Source organism: Anopheles cruzii, chromosome 3 (assembly GCF_943734635.1).
Source record: "Anopheles cruzii chromosome 3, idAnoCruzAS_RS32_06, whole genome shotgun sequence".
Lineage (NCBI taxonomy): Eukaryota > Metazoa > Arthropoda > Insecta > Diptera > Culicidae > Anopheles > Anopheles cruzii.
Window position 1 is genome coordinate 80,481,336 of NC_069145.1, and position 23,708 is coordinate 80,505,043.

A 23,708-nucleotide genomic window follows, 5' to 3' on the forward strand; every position below is an offset into this window, starting at 1 on the left:
TTTTGTAATGAAGCACCGGTCTCCGGGCTAAAAGGGTCGGTCCGGGAGGCCACGTGAAGGGCTGTGCGAAATATGCATGTGAAGGACGGGGAGAACCCCTTCGAACCCCCCCTGACAGCTGTCGATAATCAACAGGTGTACCCTCCTGGGCACCCGCCGGAAAGTGGTTCGAAGTGGTTGATGCTGTGGCCCCCCTCCAACGGAGCCAAAAGAACTCCGGAAGAAACCGGAAAAGGGTGTTTTGGACCGTAATCTTCGCTAAAAAGGAACGAAACGGATCCATTTCGAGTGGGTCTTCGGGTGGGGCTCGAATCCTTTCGAGTTGCTTGCTTGAGTGCTCTCTCGCTCTCTCTCTCTCTCACTCTGCCATTGCAATTTGGAACAATTTGCGCTCATCTATTATCGGGGTCGGTACCGAATTAATGGCGTGTTTTGCGAATTCCAATTTCTTCACCGCCACCGCCGTCCGACCTTCGACCAGGTTACGGGGCGCTTTGAAGTGGTTGTTGGCGAAATTAAAGTCACCTTCGCCGGAGATGCTCCGGGGGAAAGGATTCCGACAGCGCGGCCTCGTAATGACATTCGGGTGGTGGTTTTTGTTCAAAGTCTTCGAACGGAAGGCGCGAACGTTCCCGTTCTTGGAGTCCGTGGGAGAAACTTCAGCGCAGAAAGCGAGGGAGGGCGCAGAATGTTGATTACATTTTAATTATAATGGGTTTGAAGGAAATTATGCTAAGCGCCGATGTCAGGTGAAGCCTTTGGGATACGCTCACCGAGTTTGTGGCACGAAATTAACCACATCGGGGAACTCGGAAACTCCTTTTCTGTCACTGCCGCTGATTGTTGTTTCTGATTCCGGAAACACCTTAACGTTGGTCTCAGTCAAAACACAGAGCCGCGAAAATTGATTTTAAGTTTCTTGTAAAGTTTTACTTTATTGTACAAACAATGTCTCTTGTCGTCTTACTAATTACAGTAGTTCTTGCACAGTTATTATAATAATGCTAAACGTAATAGTTTCGCTTCTCTCTTTTAAATAATAGTACATTTGTCTCGCACAGCGTACACGTACACTAACACCACGGCCGCGATCCAACGCGGGCCACGATTCGACTAATTAGGTACACTTCCATACTTGAGCAGGGCGGCGAGATTCGAGCTTTCGGATGCGCCTTAGTCTAGGGGATAGTCTTAGCCTTCGATGAGGACCGATCCTCTTGAAGCTGCTTTCGTTCCTTTCGAGAGTAATTTGCTTCGATTTCGGCTTCGCTAGAATTAGTTTAGGGTTTTCCATCTCGAGACGTAATTATTTTCCTATTATTGTTATCCAGCGCACGCCACTTGACGCTACGCCTCACGCCTTGGCCGAAGCGATCCGATCCGTTGCACCAGCACCCAGCACTCGAAAGGGCAAAAGTTAGGCTATCCGGTCCGATTCCGATTACCCCTTTTTGGGCCCGAAAAACTCGGTTCGGCCAACGACGCGGGCCAAATGTACATCCACGTGTGTGTGTGTGTGTGTGTGTGAGTTGATTGCTAACTAGCCACCCCGACATCCTGGGATAATGATGATTGAGGGCAAAAAGAGGAAGCCAAAATGGAGCGACGGACCAAAAAACTGTGCCGCAAATGAAATCAATTTTATTCCTGCTGCTTCGGCTGGGACCGGATTCCGATTCGATCGATATCACACACAACTTTCCGGGACACGGTTTGTCATTAGGAAGTCCTCAATTCCTTTCAGGTTGATTTCCGCCTCGGAGATCTCGTCGTCTCGGACGAAGCTCCGGCCTCCGGCTTTTGGTTGTTGCTGCGGCACCAACGGCGGCTGCTGCTGCTGCTGCTGCGGATGGTAGAACCGATCCTTATCCGGCTCCTGGTCCAGGTGCAGCGGCTGGCCCGCCGGCTGCTGGTGCTTGATGGTAAAGGACGATCCGCCCGAGTTCATCGGAATCAGCTCCTCCTGGTGGATGTCCGTCAAGCGAGGATACTGCCCGAGGATCGGCGAACGTGCCGATAAAAAGCATGCAAAAGGCAGGATTGGCAGAAACATAACCTCCAAAAAAACGGACCAGTCCGAAAGAACTTACCGGTATCAGATCGGGGTCCTGCTCGTCGTCGATTGTTTCTATTTTCGTCTTCGTCTTGATGCTGCTGCCGACGTTGTTCATCCATTTGGTGGCCTTCGTGGGTTTGTCCTTCTGTGTGTGTGGCAAAATGTGTCCCACGGGAGAGAGTGGAAGCACACAAACGCACACGCACGCCGATGCCGAAGGGCACAGCAAGTTGGGGCAAAAACGGATGTTGCGTGTTGCGTTTTGGCATTAAACTTTCGGTCCAACTCGGCCCACGCCAAGCGGCCCACAGAAAAACCCTTACCTTCGAGATGTCCACCAGCAGGAGCGTGTTTTTCGACTCCTCCGTGTACCGCTTCTCTTTGTTGATGTTTTGCTTAAGTCTTTTCGATTTCAGATAAATTCTAACGATGATGACGATAATGATCAGCACGATGGTTAGGAACAGGCCGATGAGGATGGGCGTCAGGAGTGGAGACTTGCGGTCGCCACCGTCACTGCCGGCCGCTCGGTCGATCGGGGCCACCGGGAGCGGGAGGTCTGCGATGAACACCCGCGGGCTGGTACCCTTCAGGTTGACGGAGTAGACGTACAGTTTGAGCGAATCGGGCTCGGCAAGGACCAGGACCGCTGCCGGCAGCTGCTGACGGATCTCGTCGAAGGACCGAATGCTGAAGGTGGGCTCCTCGGGCCCGGTAAAGTTTATGCTGTCAATAGCGGGCGGACAAAGGAAAGCATTAGCGATGGGGTTGTGCCGGTTTTTTCTATGCGCCCCAAAGATTTTTGTATCACCCTGGGGCCAGTACCTGAGGCCAGCATGACGAGACGAAACCATCTCCAGGACGAAGGACTGCTTCAGCCCACCGTCGTAGCCGGGGTGACAGCTAACCTCCAGCCCGTTGGTGAAGTTTCGCCAGGAACAGTTAATAACGGACGTTGGTAACCCTGCAAGGTTGGGATCCATAACGGAAACGATTTTTTTTTCGGTCAGTGTAATGTGACTCAGATAACGTTTAGAATGTCAGTCAGAGGGTAGATCCATTTCATCAGTTCCGAGAGTATTCCGAGTTTGAGTACTTTACATTTTAAAATTTTCGATAATTTTATCAATTTAACAATTTCATAAGTGAACACGTTTCTTGTGTTACAATTTAATATAGTTAAGTGGCCAAAGCTTTCCGCCGATGAAATGTAGAACAATGGATTACCAATCACTCAAGTGTGCTTAAATGATTCTCTGTTTCCGTATGCGGTGCCATCGGAAATATGGTACGCTTAAGAGCAAACACTCGAGAGTCATTTAGATGGAGGATTTAATGCACGTTCCGGCTCGCGAGTTCGCGATTTGCAATGGATAGCCGTAGCGGAATCAATCATACCGGCGGCTATCAGGTGGAAAATGCACGGCTCCGCCATCGTGCCAATCTCGTTCGTGCCCCAGCAGGACAGCGTGCCATAGTCCTGCTCGCTGGCCGGTGTGTACTGCATGTGACTGCTGGACCCATTGTTGGAGTACCGGTGCGGCTCGATCTCTAGCACTTCCTCGGAATTTTCAAACCGCCAATAGAACTTGCTGTAATAATTACAATCCGTACGGTTAGTGCCCATGAAGCAGCGACTGTTTGCCAACCACTCCACGCTAAGCTGAGCAAATAGTTTGGAATGGCTGCTGCTTCGCCTTGCGTCTGCGTACCTGGCGAGCGGATGCGTGATGATATCACAACTGACGGTGATAGTTTCGTCCAGCGACACACCCATGCTGACGATCTTGTCCGTGGCACACAGTGGAACGTCTGCGGATCGAAAAGAGAGTATCGACAAGCGTCGACCAGCATTAACTCCGTGTAATGTGCCGTGTAATGTGATGAAGCAGAGTCGAAAGTAGAACAAGTAAAGAGAAACTCTGGAATGACATATTATCTGGAAACCGATAAATAATGATGACGGAAAGTGGGACATCCCGTACACCGAGATATACGGGCGTCGGTCGTGTTATTTTTACTCCGTATGCGTAAATAAGATTGATGGGATTTTGTGTGGTAATTATGGCCCCCGGGCCGGTGTTGCTGATGGAAAACAGCATCATTTTGCATTATATTTTTGTTACACGTTGGCAATCCCCGCAATTTAAAGCAATTCGGTAATATTAAAGTTTTTAAGTGAAAGTACCATTAAATCATTGCGTCGGTTGCAGATATTTAATGATAATGATAACATTTGTTGGGGCTTAGGGGCTAATCACCACAAATTGCCTCTCCATCAGGAGCGAGTTACGCGTGAGTGTCGGTGATTATTTTAAACTAATTTCTGCCGGCAAATATTGTTCCACTCGTCGTTCCAGTGGCCGGCATTTCAATTGCTTCAATTAGTAACGAGGACCACAACCACGAAAAGGACATGCTTACATTTGATGTTGAGCACGATTTCGTTGCTGAGCGTTTCTCCCTCGGAGTTGAGTGCGCCACACTGGTACGAGCCACTCGACGAGCGCGTCACTTTCTGGATGACCAGGCTCTGGTTCGAGCGGACAATTTTCGTCGACGACGAGTTCTGAGGTAGTTGCACTCCCTGCGGGGACGAGAGATAGAGAGATGAAATAAATATGCTCAACACAACACGCACAATCTGTTATCCTCGTCCTCGGTGAGCGTCCTTTTCTCGAAAACCAATTGGCCACAGCTTAGTCCATCCCACAGTAGGTGTCCAGCGGGTGGCCTGGCAAGCCATCTTGCCTATATTGGCCATATCAATTCGCAGCACTAGGCTTCCGGGGGCTTCCGATAAATGGTACGATCCGTTTTACCAAGAACTCGGGGGCGCCCTCGAAAAACGGAAGCGGCTCCAAATTATGCAAATCAGTTGTAATTGAAGATGTTTGACTAAACGTGACTCGTGGTTTGAGCACGGGCGTCCCAAAGCGCACGCACCCGAGGTCTACTTCGCGCCGCTTTGGGTTAATGGGGATAAATATCGGCACTTGCTCCATCATCAGAAGGGTACAAATTGGAAGTACACAACGGGGCCTCGTTTTGTGTGCGGACCCGGGCCCAGCGTCTGACGGGAGTGTCAGAAATTATGGATGCTACGTCCGTGGCAATTATTATTCTTCCACCGGGGACCCCAAGAATCCGGGCCCGGGCTGCATGACAAATGAAAGCCACCCTGGATCCAGCAGGGGTAGGACCTCAGGTACGTACATTGTGTAGCCAGGAGAGGCGTCGCCACGTCGGGTTTGATTGTATCTTGCACTCGAAGTAGATGTCGTCCCCTTCCTTGATGTCGTCCATGGCGAGGGTTGAGCCGAGCTGAAGGTTCACCAGCGGAGGATCTGGTGTCGGCGAAAGCGCATGGTAAACGGTTAGGTCCGGAGGTCCCAAGGACACACACTGTGGGACCTGCCGACAGTACTCACAGTGCACGCTGATGTTCTGGAAATGCTCGAGGAAGAGTCCGGGAACCTTGGGATTTTGTGCGCGGCAGCCGAGCAGTCGGCCGTCGTCCTCGACCGTCGGCACGAAGGTCAGCACCGAAACGGTTGTGTTGCGGATTGTGTGCTCGCGGACCCGCTTCAGCGTCTTCTTGCCCTTCGTCCACTGGATGATGGCGTTCGGTCGGGCACCGGTCGACTGGCAGACGATCTGGTACTCGCGGTGGGCGGCCAACGATTCGGTTGAGTTTAGTATCTTCACCGCCAGGGGTTTTACTGAGAAGAGCGAGAAAGATGAAAGCAACCCCTCAGATGAAGGTCTCAGACTTCGTTGGAAGGCTTCAGTGGCGCGCACAGCCGACCTTCGCAGGCGTAGAGATGGTGCAAACTTTCGTGCGAATTAATTTCAAGAGGTGTGTAGGTTTTTTAACGATTTCATCAATATTCAAACTGAGTCAGTGTCGTGTTGCGAAAGAAATTTGATTATTCTTATAACGTTTTCCGCCCAATGCATTCGAATTGTGAAAACATAAAGTTTTCGCGAGATTGAACAACTTCTACCTAGCATGGAACAACTCCAGAGCATGGTTTTCTTGTGCGTCATTCAATGAACGAACAAAATTGGTAATAATAAGAACCTCTATCGATAGCGGGCATGCTCAATCGAACATTTCTGCGCAAAATAATGAACGTAGAAGACATTTTTAGAGGACAATTGCTGATTGATGCGTGTAAACAATTGAAGACCTCTCCGATTCATTGTCCCTCCATAGGAATCTTTGAAGCAATAAGTGAAATAATGATGGAAACGGTGATATATTTATAGAACTAAACGGCATCAGATCATCGTGGCGAGGGCAGATGGTACAACAAATGGTCTGCCGACGGTTCTGCCTCTGCCGAAAACGGTTCTTGGTCGTGATTGACACTTCAAATCGGTGCACGGCTTCGGAGAAATTTCGGCCTCGCATAGTGGAACGATGTGGATTTTCAAATCTTGACGCATCATTTATTAAGGCGATCGTCAGCAATAGTCCGGCAGGTAGAGGATGTATCTGTCGCTTCTGAAGGGCGACGACACGTGTCAACTTCGAACTCGAGACGCTACTGAATTTGTGGTTCGGGTAACTATTCGGGCAACAAACTGGCGTCACAGCAACGCCTTGGGGTTCGGTTCATGTCATCCTCTGCCCAAATTGTTTCGTGTTTGCGGGGGAAAGACTGGACGCGGTACTTACGGTACATGTCAAGCTCGAACTTGGCGGTCCGGGGCTGCATCAGCTTCGTGTTCGACGCCTGGCACGTGAAGACCGAGTGCAGCTGCTGGCGCTGCACGGACGTCCACAGCAGGCGATTCTCGATAATGTTTCCGGTGTTCTGTTCGATCTGATTATCCACCAGATTATCGTTGATGAACCAGAGCACATCGGGCTGCGGTCTGCCTGGAAGCGAAAAGGACAGTTGGGGAAAAAACACCCATTTCTGTGAATGACGATAAGCAACAGCTTGACGGTGGAAAGGAAATTGTGAGATCCTGTTTGGCGCAGAAACCGGAACTACCAGATCAGCTTGATCGACCGGGGGTGGTCACTGGTTCGATTGGAGTTGAAAGAACCGGGATTCGTTTTGTGGTCTATCGGCAAATTTTCCAGCGCTGAATGGCCAAACCGGTGCAATAACTTATGTTCGTGTCCGTTTCAGCATGACGAGAATCTATTTGATCGTGCGTTCTATGGTGCTGCTCTAGAGGACTTTTTGAATGAATCTTACTCGTACTCTCGAATCATACCCTTTAAAGGAATTAAAATCATCGTTTTCCGAAACAAATTAACATACTCAGTGTGAACTTTCGAAAGGACTTCGATACCTTGAATGATTACCAAAAGTTTTGTAGCTCAATTTTTATGAATTTCTGTGGATTGAGTTTCGTTTTGTAAGCTCATCTTCATCTCGGTTCCATCGATATTTGTCAGTGTAACTGTAATGCTTGTCTATCTTTCAACTGGCGGTGGTCATTTCTCGCAACCTGTTCAATCCATTACGTTTTTTTTGGCAAAAACTAACCCAAGAGCTGGGAAACTGAGTAGAATGCCAGTAACCGAGGCTGCAATGATTTGCTGCTGAGCGTTCGCTCTCAGAACTATTCAATAAATCCATGCTCCAGTCGGTAGCGGTCCAGCTGGCGACTCCGTTTTTTGTATGGGAAAGATTTCCCAAGAATGCCGCAGCAGAATGTGGTTTCGTTTGAGGTCCGGGCTATTCAGAGCCCCAAACCTTCGTTGCCATTCAATCAATGTTGGATTTGCATGCAAATTCACTCTTGCGCTTAACTTTGCATTTTCCTTCTTCGGCGGATGAATGGGAAACGGATCGCACCGGTGGAAACTATGCACCGGAGCGCAATGTGCGCCATGCGCTGCTCTAGCGTTCACTCGGTCGTTTTATAAAATAATTTTTATACGGTTCGCCCGTGGCTTTTATGTTCGCCACTCCTGGTAACGAACCGGTTCGAAGGAAAAATGAACGGACGGAGTTCCACCGAAAGGATCATTTATACCCCTAGTCCGGTGGCGTTAGTTGATGGTGCGTTCAATTGAGTCTTTTTCGGATGGCCGATTTTTTTTGCACGTTGCTGGTCGGTTAAAAATCGCCTTTCCCATTCTTAATTTCCACCAACAACTCCCCGGTTGAGTTGACGATAGTTGTTAGTTTCTTCCGTCGGCTCTGTGGTTAAAGTGCCAACACGTTCAGCGTCGAATCCTTACACCACACTCTTTCTGTCGTGTTTTAAAGTTCTTTCTTTCGTGTGCAAATGAGCTGCAATTGAGCTATATTATCTAGAGAATATGCAAAAACGATCCAATTATCTTACCACCCGTTCAGAGAAGGACTCTGAAACAGATTTGTTTTTCGGTTCGCTCTTTTCGTTTGCTAAGGAATAATTTTTATCTGTGTCTTATCCTTCCAACCTGTCGAACGGCTAACGGGGCTGGTAAACATTGTGCAATAAATCCCTGGATGCAACGGAAACCTGGCCCAGCTTAAGTGGATCTCGTAGAATTATACCACCACCGAAGCGTGTCGAATGGCCTGAGACTGCCATACGCTCTGGGTGCTTCATAAGCGCTAGAGCCGATCTACGGTTGAAGAGTGTCTTGCACGTTCGACGTCCAACTTTTAAGGGCCAGATAATAAACTTTCCGTCGGCGGCGTACTTCTCGCGCGCTTCGTTAGTCGCGCTTAGCGTTCTGTGTGTGGCGAAGCGCGAAGGGATGAAAACGAAAATGCAGCCAATCCGTGAGGGAAGTATGCGTTTGGTGAGTCACGAAAAAAAAAGAACCAAACGCCAAGCAAAGTGCATGCAGCGCCAGAGCTTTGGCCGAACTTCAAAAAATGCAAACCATCAAAGTTCACTGCGTCTCAAGTGCCAAAGGGTGGAACAAGTGGAACCGCCTGCTACGATGCAAGAGGTAATCCGAATTATGCCATGCAAACAAGGTTTCCCATTCCCCGTTTGTTCTGAAAGCCAGTTCTTTGTTAATCGCAGTAGCCAGGAAAAGCGACCGACAGCCTGACGGTGAAGTTGGAGCTAAAGTGAGAAGCTTGCGCTGAGCGAGATTGATTGATATTTACCCCCCGATTACGGTTTTCAAGTACTTGAGTTGTCAATCTCAAATGGCAATCTCGTGTGTCGGCATTACGGTTTTCAATTAGAGAAGCTCCGAGTGCTAAATGTGCTAAAATGTGCTAAAAAGCTTAAATGTGAAAGCTTGTCAAGCTCTTTGAGTACGAACTGTCATTTCTGGTGCATTTTTGTAAACATTGCACACACAGATACACATACACAGGTAGCAGTTCAGCTGTGCATGCAATTTTTGCTATTACATTTCTGAAATTTTTAGATGTGTAAAAGGTTGTAACTCGAAATATTGTAAGCTGGCGGATCACCGAGATCACGACTACAAGTTTGCGCACGAAATAGCGAACGAAATGCGCGACGGCCTGTGTGGTTAGTTGCGGGTCGCACAGCGAGTTCGGCTGCTAGCTGGTCCCGTTCTCCAACGCGATGAAAGTGATCGGTGATCGGCAAGCAACGTTCGGATTCGGTGCGGCTCTGTCGCCGGCCATAATAACGAGACAGTTGTTGGTTCAACGTTTACGCGTTTACAATTACGCGTTCTCGGTGTACATGATTATTTGTTCTTGTTGTACACCAATGTGTGAGCTACCGAGTTCCCTATCTATCTATCTATCTATCTATTGGTGGCGCGAACGCCCGATTCGGGCTATGGCCGATTGTATCGAGACCCTCCAGCTGTCCCGGCCTACTGCCCTGCCTCTCCAGTCTGCTACACCGAGCAGGTCCTCGCTGGCCTTACGGACGCTGTCCTCCCATCGGGCTCTTGGCCTACCGACTGGTCTCCTGCCGTGTACCGTTCCCAATAGCGTTTTCTTTGGTAGCCTTGTTTCGTTCATCCGTATAATGTGGCCCGCCCATTGCAATTTTTGTTTCTTTATCATGGTGGAGACCTCTGGGTCATCGAACACTGCATAGATTTCCCTATTATGCCTGATCCTCCAGTGCTCTCCATCCTTCACTGGGCCTAGTATCCTTCTGAGGATCTTTCTCTCAAAGGCATTAATTTTGTTTTCTTGGGACTGGGTTAGGACCCTGAGTTCCCTATCACTTATCCTATTTGCTATAAAGCAGGCTCTTAGTTAGGCAGACCTACTTTGGACTAGCGACACTGGCAGTAAAGGAACTGAAAATTCATCGCAAAATATTGCGACATAAATTTGACAAATTGAAGTTTTCATCACCAAAATACAAACTATCTTTGAAAGTATCACTATCTTTGCACGGCGCAGCATAAACAATACAAAATAATTGATAAAATCAAAGACATCCTAACAGAACGGCACTTTCCGTTACGAAAAGTTGACGGAAACTCGATTGTCAAATTCGAGTCTCCGTTTGAAAACCATAATGCCGTGACAACTCGATTGATCGAGTGAACAAGTTCATCCTGCCGAAAGCTTTCCACAGAGAGCGTTCATCCAGTTTGCGTTTGAGCGTTTGAGAACTCAAACGGTGCGCTAATACCAAAGTGAACTCAGATGACCGCTTGAGTAGTCAATTAGAGAATGATAATCAGGCCTTAAAGGCCTAATCAAATCATAAAAGAGTTTTTGTCAGGAAGGAAGCATAAAAGAATTTCTATATTTTGTCACTGTGAAGGCTTAATGGACTGTGACCTTTTCGATTGCTATTGATTGCCAATTGAATTCTAATCGATAGATGGTTGATCAGTACGCCGGATGGGCTATTTGCATGAAATGAGCTTTACGATTGAAGCTCGCTAAATGGACTCATTGAAATTGAAATAAAAATGGGCCCTCGTGTGAAACATAAATTTAACCGAGGCTTTGCTTAAATCGCTTATTATTCAATAAACATATTATTAACCCTCCACTTTGCACTCAAGCTGAAGTTTATGATGAAAACGTGTTTATAATCCCAACTGCTTGTTGAAGCTGCCCTTATTGTCCCCTGTCTGCAATAACACTCCAGATAACACCGCCGAAAAAACCGATAAACCCGCGAAAGCTGCAGGTTGTGTCCGTTCCCATTCGCCCAAGATAAATTACCTCCAACCACGCGGCAGGTCAGCAGTATATCATCTCCTTCCTCCTTTGGTCCGATTATTGTACTATTTATGACGCGTCCCCAGCGGTCCAGGATGACTGGCTGCGATGGTGGTACTGCAACGGGAAGAACCGGTGGCGTTAGCTGTGGGGCGAGGAGCATATTTCCATGCAGTGCCGCTTCTGAGGAGCTTCTGCAAATTCGGTGCGTTCAGGACATTGGGCAATAATAAAAATGGAAACACTCGTTGACGAAACCGTTGACCTAAACCCCGGCTGCCGTCTGGCGTGACGGATTGTGGCGGGTTTCGGGGAAGCGGTATGATGACGACCCACAAGACCCACAAGGCCCTTTAGGCTCTTCAGGTTGTCAATTCGTGGATTTACGCACACTGTGTACGTAACATTTGCAACGACCACGGTAATGGAGGCGACTCGACCACAATCTCCTTTTTGCCATAAATCTCTTTAACCGCTTTATTTGGGCCGTGTGCCAGCAGTCTGCCGTGGGCCTGGAACGCTCCTTGGAGGCTTAAAGTGTCTTCCTCGCCCTGCTGGTGGTGGTGCTGTTGGCGGGTTGCCATTCGGAAATGGACACATAGATACTTACTAATCACGGTGAGATTGAAGCGAAAGCTTTGCGTTTGGCTGTTCTGAAAGTCAACCCGGCAGCGATAAATTCCCTGATCATGGCGTTTAATTTCCTGCGAAAAAATATATATTTTCAGCAAAACGAAACATTTAATCACGGATGTGTCACGCCCCGCACGAAACCGGGTGGTGGGCCGAGCGGCTTACGTTCAATTCCAAATACGCTGGGTCACTCTCGATCACGTAACGAGCGCGAGGTCCGAACACCTGCGGCGCCGACCAATGTTGGGCATCGGTTAACGATTTGCCACGTACGTCCAGGCTGCTCCGGGGAGGTGTTGTTGTGCCGCCCCCCATTTACGGTGTACATGAACATTACGGAGGACGAAAGCGAAAAGGAAAACATATTATCAAATGTAATCACATAAATGGGGTTGTGTAGGCTCATGGGCTTCAGTTCCTGAGATGTCGGACACGAACGCACGATTTGTATCGTCTAGATAAATGAGATTTTTTCACATAAACTAGAATTTGTTGCAACTATAGAATGTTTGTGTTTTGTGTTGAGTGAATATAATAGTCTAAATGTTTCATGTACTTGATACAACGAATCAGAACTTTAAACAGTTCAATGTTAATCATTCTGCGGTACTAAGTATCGGTTTTTCACAGTCACTCCGTTTTCCCATTGGACAGTGGCCACTGTTACATCTTTGCTAAGGTTAATCCTTCCTTAAGGACACCAGCTGAGTCCGAGTCCGAGTCTGCTCCGTTCAGCCATAAGACCCACAATAGACCACAATTTCAAAAAGGTTTTCTACACTTTGCCATCGAAAAGGGCCATTCTTATTAATATTTGCCATTCGTCCACTTCGGACATACCGAACCGGAATAGATTTGTCATTCAAAGCGCCGGAACCACTGCAGCGGAGTGGGAAAGTGGCATATCGTGTCGGACCGTAGAGATAAAATCCCAGCCACCCAAACACCCATCAGCCATCATCTACACGCCAGCCGGGGGCCGGGCAGCAAGGGTTGTTTGTGGTATCCCTTTTTTAATCTCAACCTCAGTGTCCACCCAACTAGGATTGCAAAGTCCACCGCTTAAGCTCTGTCCATCGTTCCGGCTCTGTCTGGTCCGGAATCGAGTAAAGGGTGAGCGTCACCGGCTATCTGTCCGTGACGTTTGGTGTTACTTTTTGCCGTTGATCCACACCCGGCATCGTTTGCCGACAAAAACCACAACTAACGCGAAACAATTTATCTTCCATTTAAGCTCCGAGCGGGTCAAACGTCCACGGGTTTCCAGCAGAGAGACAGTTTTATTAAACGGGATCCCGTTCGATCGTGCGCTCTTACAGGGCTCACAATATCTCGAACTCCGCGCCGCGCCGGATACTGATATGTCCGAGAGGTTCAAGCGATAAACAAAAGGATAAACGGCACCAGCTTACTGGCCAGCCATCGATACCTCGGTGGCCAGTTCTCGGACACTCCGGAAAATACAATAGAAAAAAGGCGACTCCACCAAGGGCCAATCCGATGGTGGTCGTGTAGTTCGATGGGTGCTTTCTCCACATATCTGTCGAGATGTTGTTGGTGTGGGTTGGTGCATTTGGACGGACCCTGCACGGGCAGGAAGCTATACCGTACCACTCGAGACCCCGGATATCCCCGGAGATGACTTCTGAACAATAAGATAATCCTTGCCGGGTTGATAAGGAAAAATTGTCTTTTGTCCCGAATGCGGCACTTTGCCGGAAACTCAGGCACAGATCGGACAGCTGAGGCTTCCCTGCTTTCGCTCCTTTTCCTCTCGTTCCGGGCCAAGATTGGGGGCCACCACATATAATCATCAAAGTGCTACCGGTTCAGGGAGTACAGAGTGTCAGTAATGGGGTGATGACCGGTCGCTACCGCCACGTTGTGGAACCCTCTCTACAATATTCCTAAATCTTTCTGCCATACACACACACGCGGGTAGAGCTATTTTCTCTTTCCTTCCTTCCGGTTGGCCATTTTCGCCACATTTACTTCACTTTCCCATTTACTCGATGTGCGTTTGAGAGAAAAGTTTCTCGAAAGAAGGAGTGCGGGAGAACGGCCCGACTCCTGTCAACGTTACTGGCCGTAACCACGCCAACGTTCCCTGCCCAGAACTAGCCCTTTAGCTTCTGACTCGTGTCGTTCACTTAATCGTCCTGGACGTTGCTTTTATAGTCCTGCACAGACAGAGAGAGAGAGAGAGAGAGACGGGGGGTGAAAAGAGAAGGTTCTCAAGAGACTCCTAAGGGCCGGCAGCCCACGGCTGGCCAGCAGGATATCCTGGAGGGAAATTGTGTCCGAGTGATTCTATATAAATTGTTATCTTTTTATTATCGTTTCCGTTTTTGTTGCTCCATCGTTTTTAGTCCGTCAGCCTCCGATCCGGCTCCCCATGGCGAGGCCGGCCGAATCAGGTCGAAAGGATGCCCCCACCCTGGCGAATGGATGGTCAGTTGGTACGGACTTTTGCTAGCCGACCACACATCCGGTGCCGTGGAATCACCGAACCGGACACCGGCAGTGCAATTGTTGGGATATTTTGGGCCAACAAAAGGATTCCAAAGGATCATCCCGCCTGACCGGGGGTTGGCCCATTGGGGCGCGAGTTAGTTCTCGGCAATGAGCTATCCCCCCACCAGCATGTGGAGAGAATGTTTAAGAAAGATTTATTTAACACCAACCACAAACTACCGGGCACGGGCACGGGCACGGGCAGTCAGGGGCTCGGGGATAAATCGGGCGTCGAGTTGAGAAAGTGTCAAAAAAATTAATTAATTTGTTTGTTTGTAACCGGAGCTCGGACCGGAATTTCCGGAGACGATAACACCGGTCTCGGCAATCTTGTGAGGGCGATCCAATGTGTGCAAAAAATCTCGGCGGGTCCACAGAGCAACTGCTAACAATGGATTCCTTTTTCCGGGTCGCTGAAAATATGTTAAAGATTACCATCTGACCGCCGGTGGGGACGAATGCGGTTTGCGGTTAAGTGGGTTAGTTTTGACTCCTGGGGTCGCTTAGCCCACTGAGACTGCCCTCGCCGTTGCGGGGATGGCTTAATTAGGGCCCATACGTTACGTCATAGCTCCTTTCCCACTGTTGGCGCATTGCGGAGTTTTTGTTGCCGAGCAGAGGCCACAATAATTGAAATTAGAAAATGGGCGAAGGGAATGAACCCAACATAACACTGATTTCAGTTTGAGCTTTGCTTTATATAGAGCACAAGGACTAAGATTAAGAACTAGTGTCATTCGAAACAAGATTGGTTATCGAACGCCAACGCGAGAATATTGATTTGAGGGATTGCCAATCATTAGAAAACACTTAATGGCAGTTATTATTTACAAAACACCAATAAATGGAAAGTAAACTTGTTGCCGAAGCGCTTCTTTCCCGCGGCAGAGTAATAAATCTTCTCCTTTTGCGGTCTCTAACGCCAAGCCATTCCTATCGACCTCCCCGGTGCGGTGGTGCTGCTAAAAGGAAACCTTTCGTGACATTGGTGGTTAAACGGGGTTTCCGGGTTTATTGAATGTCTCATATATCCACACTTGCCCCCGGCCCCAGTGGCAGTTCCTTGAGGCGACACAAAATGTCGTCAATTTGCCCGATTGGTCTCTCCGCAGTTTCCACCGGGACACCATAAATTTGCCTTCCATTGTTTGTGGACAACCGAGGCAGGCGCCATCGGTTTGGGTTATCGTGACCGTCTGCACCTGGAACTGCATTGCTGCAGCTAACGAGTGGAACCGGAAGCGATGGCGAATATTTATGTTGGCCTCGGCCTCTTCCATGGCGAAACGAGAGAGAAAAATGTTGGTGGCCTCGTTTCTTGGGTTCGCGGGAAAACCACTGGCCCGATTCCTGGGAGCGAAGCCCCCAAAGCACGTCCGGGACGACTTGGGTTGCTTAACGTACTCTCGCTTCACTTTCTGGACTAACTTCAGCTTCCGGATGGGAGCGACAGGAAGAAGCAAAAAATCGTCTTCTTTTCAACCAACGGCGCTGCAGGCAAATGCAGTCTTGCGCCCAAAGCACAGCCCATTGCAGCAGCATCTTGGTGCCGGTTGTAATTTATTTCGGTTTTATATTTCATGAGGTGTAAAATGAGGTTTGTCTGTCGAATGGTGGTCGCTCTGTGCAGTGTCTTACTTTTTATCTTTAAGGTGCGGTTTGAAAGAAACACTCGAACTGAGGCCTGCGGCAACTTCTTGGAATGGAATCCTGAGTTGCCTTGGCCGATACCATTTGCAAATCTCTGCCAACGACACCAGCGAATACACTCAATGTGATGGCACTCTTATCGTTCGTAACTTTAGTGGATGGTTAGTGTGTTGAAGATATTGAACTTTGACTTCCACGGAATGCGTTTTATTTGCCATCTTCAGGATGCCTAACCATTAATAAACAATGTCCGTCGGTTTTCTTTAATTACAAGCGATCGATTTCCAAGAGACTTTTGCTTTGATGTAAAAGCCCAACGCGCCATTTTGCGCCAACAATGCCCTTTTCGGCGCTAGATATTACTTTCTCAACAAGCTACTTTGTCCAGCGTTTCCTCCGCTTGAACGGCCACAGCATGGCCACTGCCCGAGTGAAGAACGTTCTGCCACTTACCTGTACAGTGGGATGCCGGCGTTGTCCCGGAACCAAAGCACCATATTGATTTTGTCCCGGTTCGACGCTAGAAGCGGACAGTACAGCACTGCCTGGTGGTCCTCGATTGCTTCCACGTCCGTGGTTTTGACTGCGGACCGGAAAGAAAGGAAGGAGCTTTAGTATTCGGCGGCACAAGTAATAATCTTTTGTCAGTGTTTAAAGCTGAGGGAGAAAAGAACGCTCGTTGCTTACAAATAAAGTCAGTGGATGTAGTTAATGCTTAAAATGAGGTACTTTTAGGTGGAATCAAAATCATTGCAAAACGGCAATTATCTGAAGTTATCAAACAGTCATCAAAATCACATCAAACGAATGGACGCCAATAAATAGCATCATGTTCTTCGGCGAAAATCTAGATCATTGAACCATCAGGCCCAGGTTCAAACGCATCAGGTCTAGAACGATCTGTCAGTCGTTTCTGCGGCCACGTAGCCCCGGAACCGGAGTGTATAAATGTCAATATTCTAATTTTCCACTTGAAAGCCACGAACACCCAGCCGTGGGCCGTTAGATTATCGAACCGGATCAGCGCAGGAAACTGCCGGACTATCAACACGTCGAGCCGCACGCCGGATCGGAGGGTTCCAGCGATCGTTAGATACACCCCACGCGACTAACCACACGGGGTCACAGGCCACAGGACTATAACGCATCGGCGAAGTGGGGCCGCAATAAAAGCCATTTGCAAAAGCGAATGCCCTACAACGTCGGCCTCCGGGCCGAGGGATGCAAAATGGATGTGGATGATAAAAATAAAATTTTATAGTTTACCATAAAACATTCGTCCGTCCGTCCGTGCTCGGGCTGGTGGGCGCGCTGGGTTGGATTGGCCGGTACACGGTACAAACTAAAGACCAAATGGGGACCAAGAACACCAGCAGAAGCACTTTGGCAACCCACGGCGGGTTTCCTTTGTAAATGGTTCGCGATTTTCAACTGTTATTTTGGGGCGATTTTGAGAATCGTGATGAGAAGGCACTGCAAATGCAGCCCAAAACCGGCATGAAGCAAGTACGGGCTCCGGAACGGGCAAGACCCGGTGGTGAATCTTTGCTTCGTGACACGGTCGTCAAGTATGCTTCGAAGACTTTCATTTCACCGCGTTGGCGGTGTCCACATTGGGCAGCCGCGGCTCACCCATCCCGACGGTGGAATATAAATACGTTTTATGGGTGCGTTTTAGGGATGCTGGTGTGTTTTGTTTTGTTTCTTTCTTTTTTCGCGAAACACTGGGGTCGCTTGGCTTTCGGACAGCAGCGGAGTTTTATGCTGTCCCTCCTACCGGAAGGTGTCCGGAGCATGATTTTTCAATTTAATGGACCCCTTCTGAGTAGGGTAGGTAGCGCCAGAGTGGTGTGCGGGGTCAGGTCCAGGGCCAGTGATTGCGTGTTGCTTATTTACGGCGCCACGTTGACATTAAACTTTATTTGGCATGGCAGTTAAGGTACCGAGAAGTGCAATGTAGCGAAAATATGCTTTTATCGGCCCTAAATCAGGGTAACAATGTTGGATTAGGATTATCAGCATTAATGCGCCGGCAGAAAGATGTTTTGTTTCCGTTTAGCATTTCTTGCAAAACTCGTAATTTCGCTGGCTAATTTCTTAATCGAGGCAAAATATACCTGTAAGTTAGTCTGGATTTAATTGTGGTTTATTAAATTATTTATAAATTAAATTATCGTTGCAAAACTACGACTGCATTCTACAGTTTTATGGACAAATCATGTTGAGATTATGTTGTGTGTAATTCATTTAACATTTAAACACCGGACTGTATCTCTGTTTTACTGTCCCCACAATGGCCGCTCTTTAAAAGAAACAATTTCATTCGGAAGCCCTGCAAATACGTTTCGAGCACAGTTTTATTCTAATGATGACTGGCTTTTAGTTAGTGTTGGTTTGCTTCGACGCCTTGCCATTCCTCACTTTCCATTCCGGCCACGTGGACCCCGCAACAGAAGCCCGGCTGCTCTGCTGGTCTTAACCGGTGTTGAGAGCTGGATATAATTTAATTTTCTGCTCAACTTCTTCGCACAACTTGCCTTCGTGTGCGGTTAACCGAAAAGTAGAACGGGAGTGAAGGACAAAAAAAACGGGAAGGGCTTACTCTCGGCACCACTCTCGGCTGCAGCCACCCTACAATTAGCTGCCTAGCGTGGCGATATGGCAGCCGACAATAAGGATCGGCCACAAAATTGTGCAGTCACTCGGATGGCCTCCAGAAGCTGCACGAATTGCATTTGTCGGCGAGTGGTCGAGTTTTAAGCTGCCGGGAGCGTGGTGAGTCTTTTTGGTGGTCACCGCCGGTCGCCGTACCGGAGAGTCGAAGCTTTTATCATCGCCACGACAGAGCGTTAAATAAAATAATGTTAAAAAAGTTGGAGAACCGAAAAAAAATAATCAATGGAACAGCACCACGAATACCAATCGGACGGGCGATGTTCCGGGCGAAATGAGAAAGAACGGCACGGCACAACAACGAATCCGAACGAACATAATCAGCTTTTATTCTGGCGAGCTGGCCGTTCGCATTCGACTTTAATTGAGGCAAATGTTTTTCTCTCCAATGTTTTCCTCATTCATTGTGGAACCACTTTTTACGCTTTCATCGGAAAAGCAAGTTTTCCCGAGTTTCGGTGCCGAGGCCTTCGGGCCCATAGATGACAGCTTGATTATGGTGAAAACATAATTTGTCTTCATTAGAAAAGCGAAAGGAGAGCAGAGTGGCCGTGAGCGGTGCTAGGACATTAACATTTAAGCCTTCCGTTTCCGGATGCCCAACCGACGGTCCGGTAGCTAGCCGAGGGCGCAAAAAAGGTGTTTCGCGAAATCTCGATGAAAGGTCCATTAAGGGTCGTGCTGGAATCGGCTTCGCACAAGAATCCGGCGCGTTGAGTGGCGGCTACAAAATACTTTGCCAGTGTTTTGTTTCATTCGAAGGGACTTTCAATTTACTCCAACCCATTGTGTGACATTTCACGCGTAAAGTAATCACCAAAGGCACGGTAATTGGTCGAAAACGGTCCCAAAACGGTGCTGGCCGAGTCACAAATCACCGCACTAAAGGGCCTAATCTGCTCACGCTCCAGCGTTTATGGAGGAATTAAAAGCTTGCCCTACAGTACTTGGGTCTAACAATCCATCTTTTACCAATCAATATTTAATGTGTAGCGAAAAGATACACTACGATTTAAGAAACCTTCAAACGTACAGGATTGAATTTTCAATTAAAATTACAGAAGCGCAATCCGATCGCGTAATTGCGAGCATCCAGCAGAGGAGTCGGAATTCACTGAAACCACACCGGGAATGCGATATGTGGAGTCAGGGGCTCAACCACGATCGTGGCTCTGACGTGGCTGAATCGGAGAATTTAATTAACGATAATCAAACTCCGTTCCGCTGTTCGGTCTGTTCTGTTTGATGTTTGTTTACAAACGAATAAAATGGCGACGAACGAAACAGGTTCCCTTGGGGCAGGAATGTCGTCTTTTCCGAGAGACACAGGAGACGAAACCTTTTGATTAAAATCACCTGCCCGTAACGGACGAGGATTGGGCAAACAAAAAAACGGCGAGGATTCATAAGAAGCGCCAATCTTCCAAGCGATGTTTCTTTCCACTTTGTACGACGAATGGGTTAAGGCCATACAGAAAAGTGGTGTATCAAGATGACAACTTTTGGGTCGATTTTATTCAACAAAACACGTTCTGGGACCCGCTGTTGATGCGAGTGAACGGGTGAGCGGATCTCGGAAATCGAGTTATTTTGGAATGGCAAAGCAGACAACTCGCATCATAAGAAATTAAATTCAACTTACTAAAGGCAGATATTCCCCAGACTGGCTCCATTTAGCTGCTAATGTTTGTGCCACCATACGTCTTTCTGGGGTGGGTTCAACCGCCCTGCTCAACCCGGCCGACGGGATGGATGTAGCGAACGAGTAGGTATTATGCACGAGCAATAAGCAAATGCTACGCAACGAAGGATCCTTTCTACGTCAGTGCGTCCCTTTGCCGGTGGTGAATGATGGAGAAAATCGCAAAATAGGAAAAACACCTTCGCCAAAGCTTCCCGCATGAGAATGGCTCTGATTTGTGCCACTCAAGCGTGTTACGAGCGAGAAAGTGGGACCGCCGAAGAGGTGAAAGCGAGGCGGAGACAGAGTAGTCCCATGGCAAAGGACACACATTGGGCTGCCTCGCGGGTAAGGTACGGAAGGAGGACGAGCGAATGGCGCAATGGTTTCCAGGTGGAAAACTTAATCAAGAAAAGCGGAAAGCTTTTGAAGTATGGCAAAGAAGCGCACATTCGCGCTCGGATGTTGGTTGAGCTTCGCCCTCGCTCGTTCGCCGTACACTCAACCAACCCCGAGAACTTTGTACTGCTGCTGCCCGGGAAATGTCCTCGATCCAACCGCTCGGTACACCGGGAGCCATTATAAAAATGAGCAACGATGTAATTGCAGAATCACTCGGGCCTTTTTCCAGGGGCGCCTCAACCTCTGTTGTCCAATTCAATCTGCTGCCCGGGGAGTTAGCGACCTCCGCTAATTGAGTCAGAGGACCGACGTGGTGACCGTGTTGCGCCGTGCGCTAAGACTCGCAGTGTATTAGATTTGGAAAGTTCGTTACTTCGTTCCTGCTAATTTGTATTAAAACATTTTTCTCGTCTACAACTCACTTCCGAGCGAAATAAGCCTCGGCGTCGGTCTGCTGTCGCCGTCGTTGTTGGTTACGCATTCCGAGCGAACGTCAAGGGCTTGCAACAAGAAATGAAGTAAAAATAAGAAAGCGGAACACAACGCCGAGGGTGATGAAAAATGGGCTCGTTGTCGGAGGATGTGTGTAGATTGATGGGGTCCACCTAGTCTGCATTGCTGTGGTTAAGGGCGATAATCGTCTGCCCAACTTCAGGTAAATCGCTTCCAGCGGGAGAGCGTAATGTGATTTGTGAGTTGGGCCACGACTCGTAGACCTCGTGAGTGATTTAGGAGGAAGTTAAGTGTGCTATTATTTGCTTCATAAAAACCAACATTATGTTTATTTAAATCGTTCACAAAATGCTGATGGCGGTGAGTTTTGGGTAAATTTACTGCGTACTTCATGTTTGCATTGCAGTCTCATGCTAATGTTTGAATATTTTTCAGTCCAAATGTAGTGTAACAAAGTAACAGATTGATAAGTTTCTAGAACCGTATTGTCCGTTTTCCGAGCCACCAACGAACGACGCTCTATCAACACAATGAAAAATTTACGGAAAATTGAATGGTTTTCCTCCGTTTGCATTAAATTAAGGCTTCTTTCCCTCCAATAGTTTGTGCTTCAGATACGGAACAGCTTGTGAAGCAAAAATTATGCAAATCTCTCCGAATCAAGCCCGGTGAATTTACATAAATCCGCCTTTGTCGGATTGGCCGGACAAAACCGCATAAGTCATCTGCACCTTAAAATGCAATGCCAACACTTTAATTTCCGTCTTCAACACACACTTCGGCCATCGGACTGGCCTGCGGGCGCTGAGTGCTGGGAAAAGTTTGGGATATAATTTGCCGTCCAAGCAAGGGCCCAACTTGGCCACGGCACGGGGATTTGATTGAAAATTCGCAAGTGCTAAAATTTTGCATAAACTCGATCACCCTTCTCCGTGCGCCTCATGCGCTTCCGGAGGGGCACACCGTTGTTCAAACATGAAAGGGGCTGATGGCCATATTGGAACCCAGGCCCAAGCACGTGGACACGGTCCCGATCATTATCATAAAATATTTATACCTACAGTAAAATCTAGATGATATCGCACCCGGCTACCTGTACACTCTAGTATCCTGGCTGAGAGTCGATGGAATGCCGTGCCTATTTCGGGGTGCACGAGCTACAGACTGGCCTTACTATCAGGGGCCAAGGCTTATAAATTACGTGCCCTCCGATGTTTGCCAAGGTTCGTGTATTAAAGTGATGGATGGTGTTTTACGATCGATATGCTGTGCTTCACCACGAGTGTCATGTATTCAACAAAGACTCGCTGCTGCTCTTTTCGCATCAAAATAATGTTTAGAAAGCACTAAACCCCATCTGCGAACTGTAGATTGTAGACAAAAGCGTAACCGTAACTGTCATCTTTTCGAAGTTACTAGAGCTCTACAACATAAGTTTCGTGTCAATCTTCCTCAACAACTCGAAGTCATTTTCTTGGAGAATCAACAACAAGTCACATTTAAAACGATCGTAGCCACTTCAACTTCCCCCGAGGCGACTATCTTCAGCGTGGCTTAATAACGGAAGGCCGCCCGGAAAACTTGGACGAGCTCAGCTGTCCCATAGTTTCGCCTCGGTGTCACCATTATTGCTTCTCCACTTTTGGCTGGAGTCCACCGTCCACCGTGGGGGTGCATAAACATTATTATCTCCCTAATGGCCACTATGAAATCTCAATTACTTACCAAAGTTTTCCTTCTCATTGCGTGGATGCGCCGAGATGGTCCCGGTCCCGAACAAGAGAAGCAATAGAAACAGCGGAAACCGAGTACTCCAAGAACGACGACCGGTGCGCCGGAAATGATGGTGGTAGCTGTAGCCCCGGCCGCTGCTGGTCGCTTCCGGCTGCAGGTTCCCGGCGTCCTCAGCTACCGCGAGTACCGTTGCAGGATGTTGCTGAACATCGCACGCCGGTCGATTAATGGTCATTGTTGGCGGGCTCGGTCATGTTTGATTCCGTGCGGCGGGTTCAGCATGCATCGCGTCTCGGAGTGGGCCGACCGCGGGCCTGATGCGTCGTAGACAGTCGTTGTCCGGCCTTTGCCAAGTGGTTTCGTTGGAAGCACATATCGTCTCACACGCGATGCATTTAACGGGGGCGCGCACGAACCTATCTACGGAAATTGAAACCCTCCGCTATGCTATTCGATTCACTCTCTCGGCGCTCGGTCCTAGCTAATCAATGGTTGTTTAAGACGCGTATTTTGCCGCGGATTGCGCTCTGCAACATTAACACTCACTTAGCGGCGAAAGCCAGCATCATCAATCACTTCACGTCGGGTCGGTCAGCCAATTTGCTGTTTCATTAAAACACGACCGGACTAGATCAATACGCTTGGAGAACGGGTTGCATTAGAACACGAACAACCTGCACGACATCCGACGGGCTAGCGTGCTGGCGAGTGAATCGCAATGCGATCGCAAGTAACTAATGAACTAAAACACTCCGGTTTAAACACTATCTACTACTATTTCATTTATATGGCACGGGAACAGCATATTCAGCACTCGGCG

General features: G+C 48.3%; 1 protein-coding gene across 1 annotated transcript; it reads right to left on the reverse strand.

The window, feature by feature from the left end:
• Positions 1-1,687: 1,687 nt before the first annotated feature.
• LOC128271108 (uncharacterized) lies at positions 1,688-23,123 on the reverse strand. The gene is made up of 15 exons (XM_053008544.1): positions 22,880-23,123; positions 16,399-16,528; positions 11,947-12,061; positions 11,759-11,852; positions 11,152-11,265; positions 6,741-6,944; positions 5,488-5,778; positions 5,273-5,403; positions 4,481-4,643; positions 3,769-3,868; positions 3,455-3,648; positions 2,882-3,020; positions 2,380-2,782; positions 2,091-2,198; positions 1,688-1,990 (listed from the first exon to the last, which is right to left on the reverse strand). Exons 1-15 carry the CDS (start codon positions 23,121-23,123, stop codon positions 1,688-1,690), a joined length of 2,733 nt encoding a protein of 910 aa, XP_052864504.1.
• Positions 23,124-23,708: the final 585 nt, after the last annotated feature.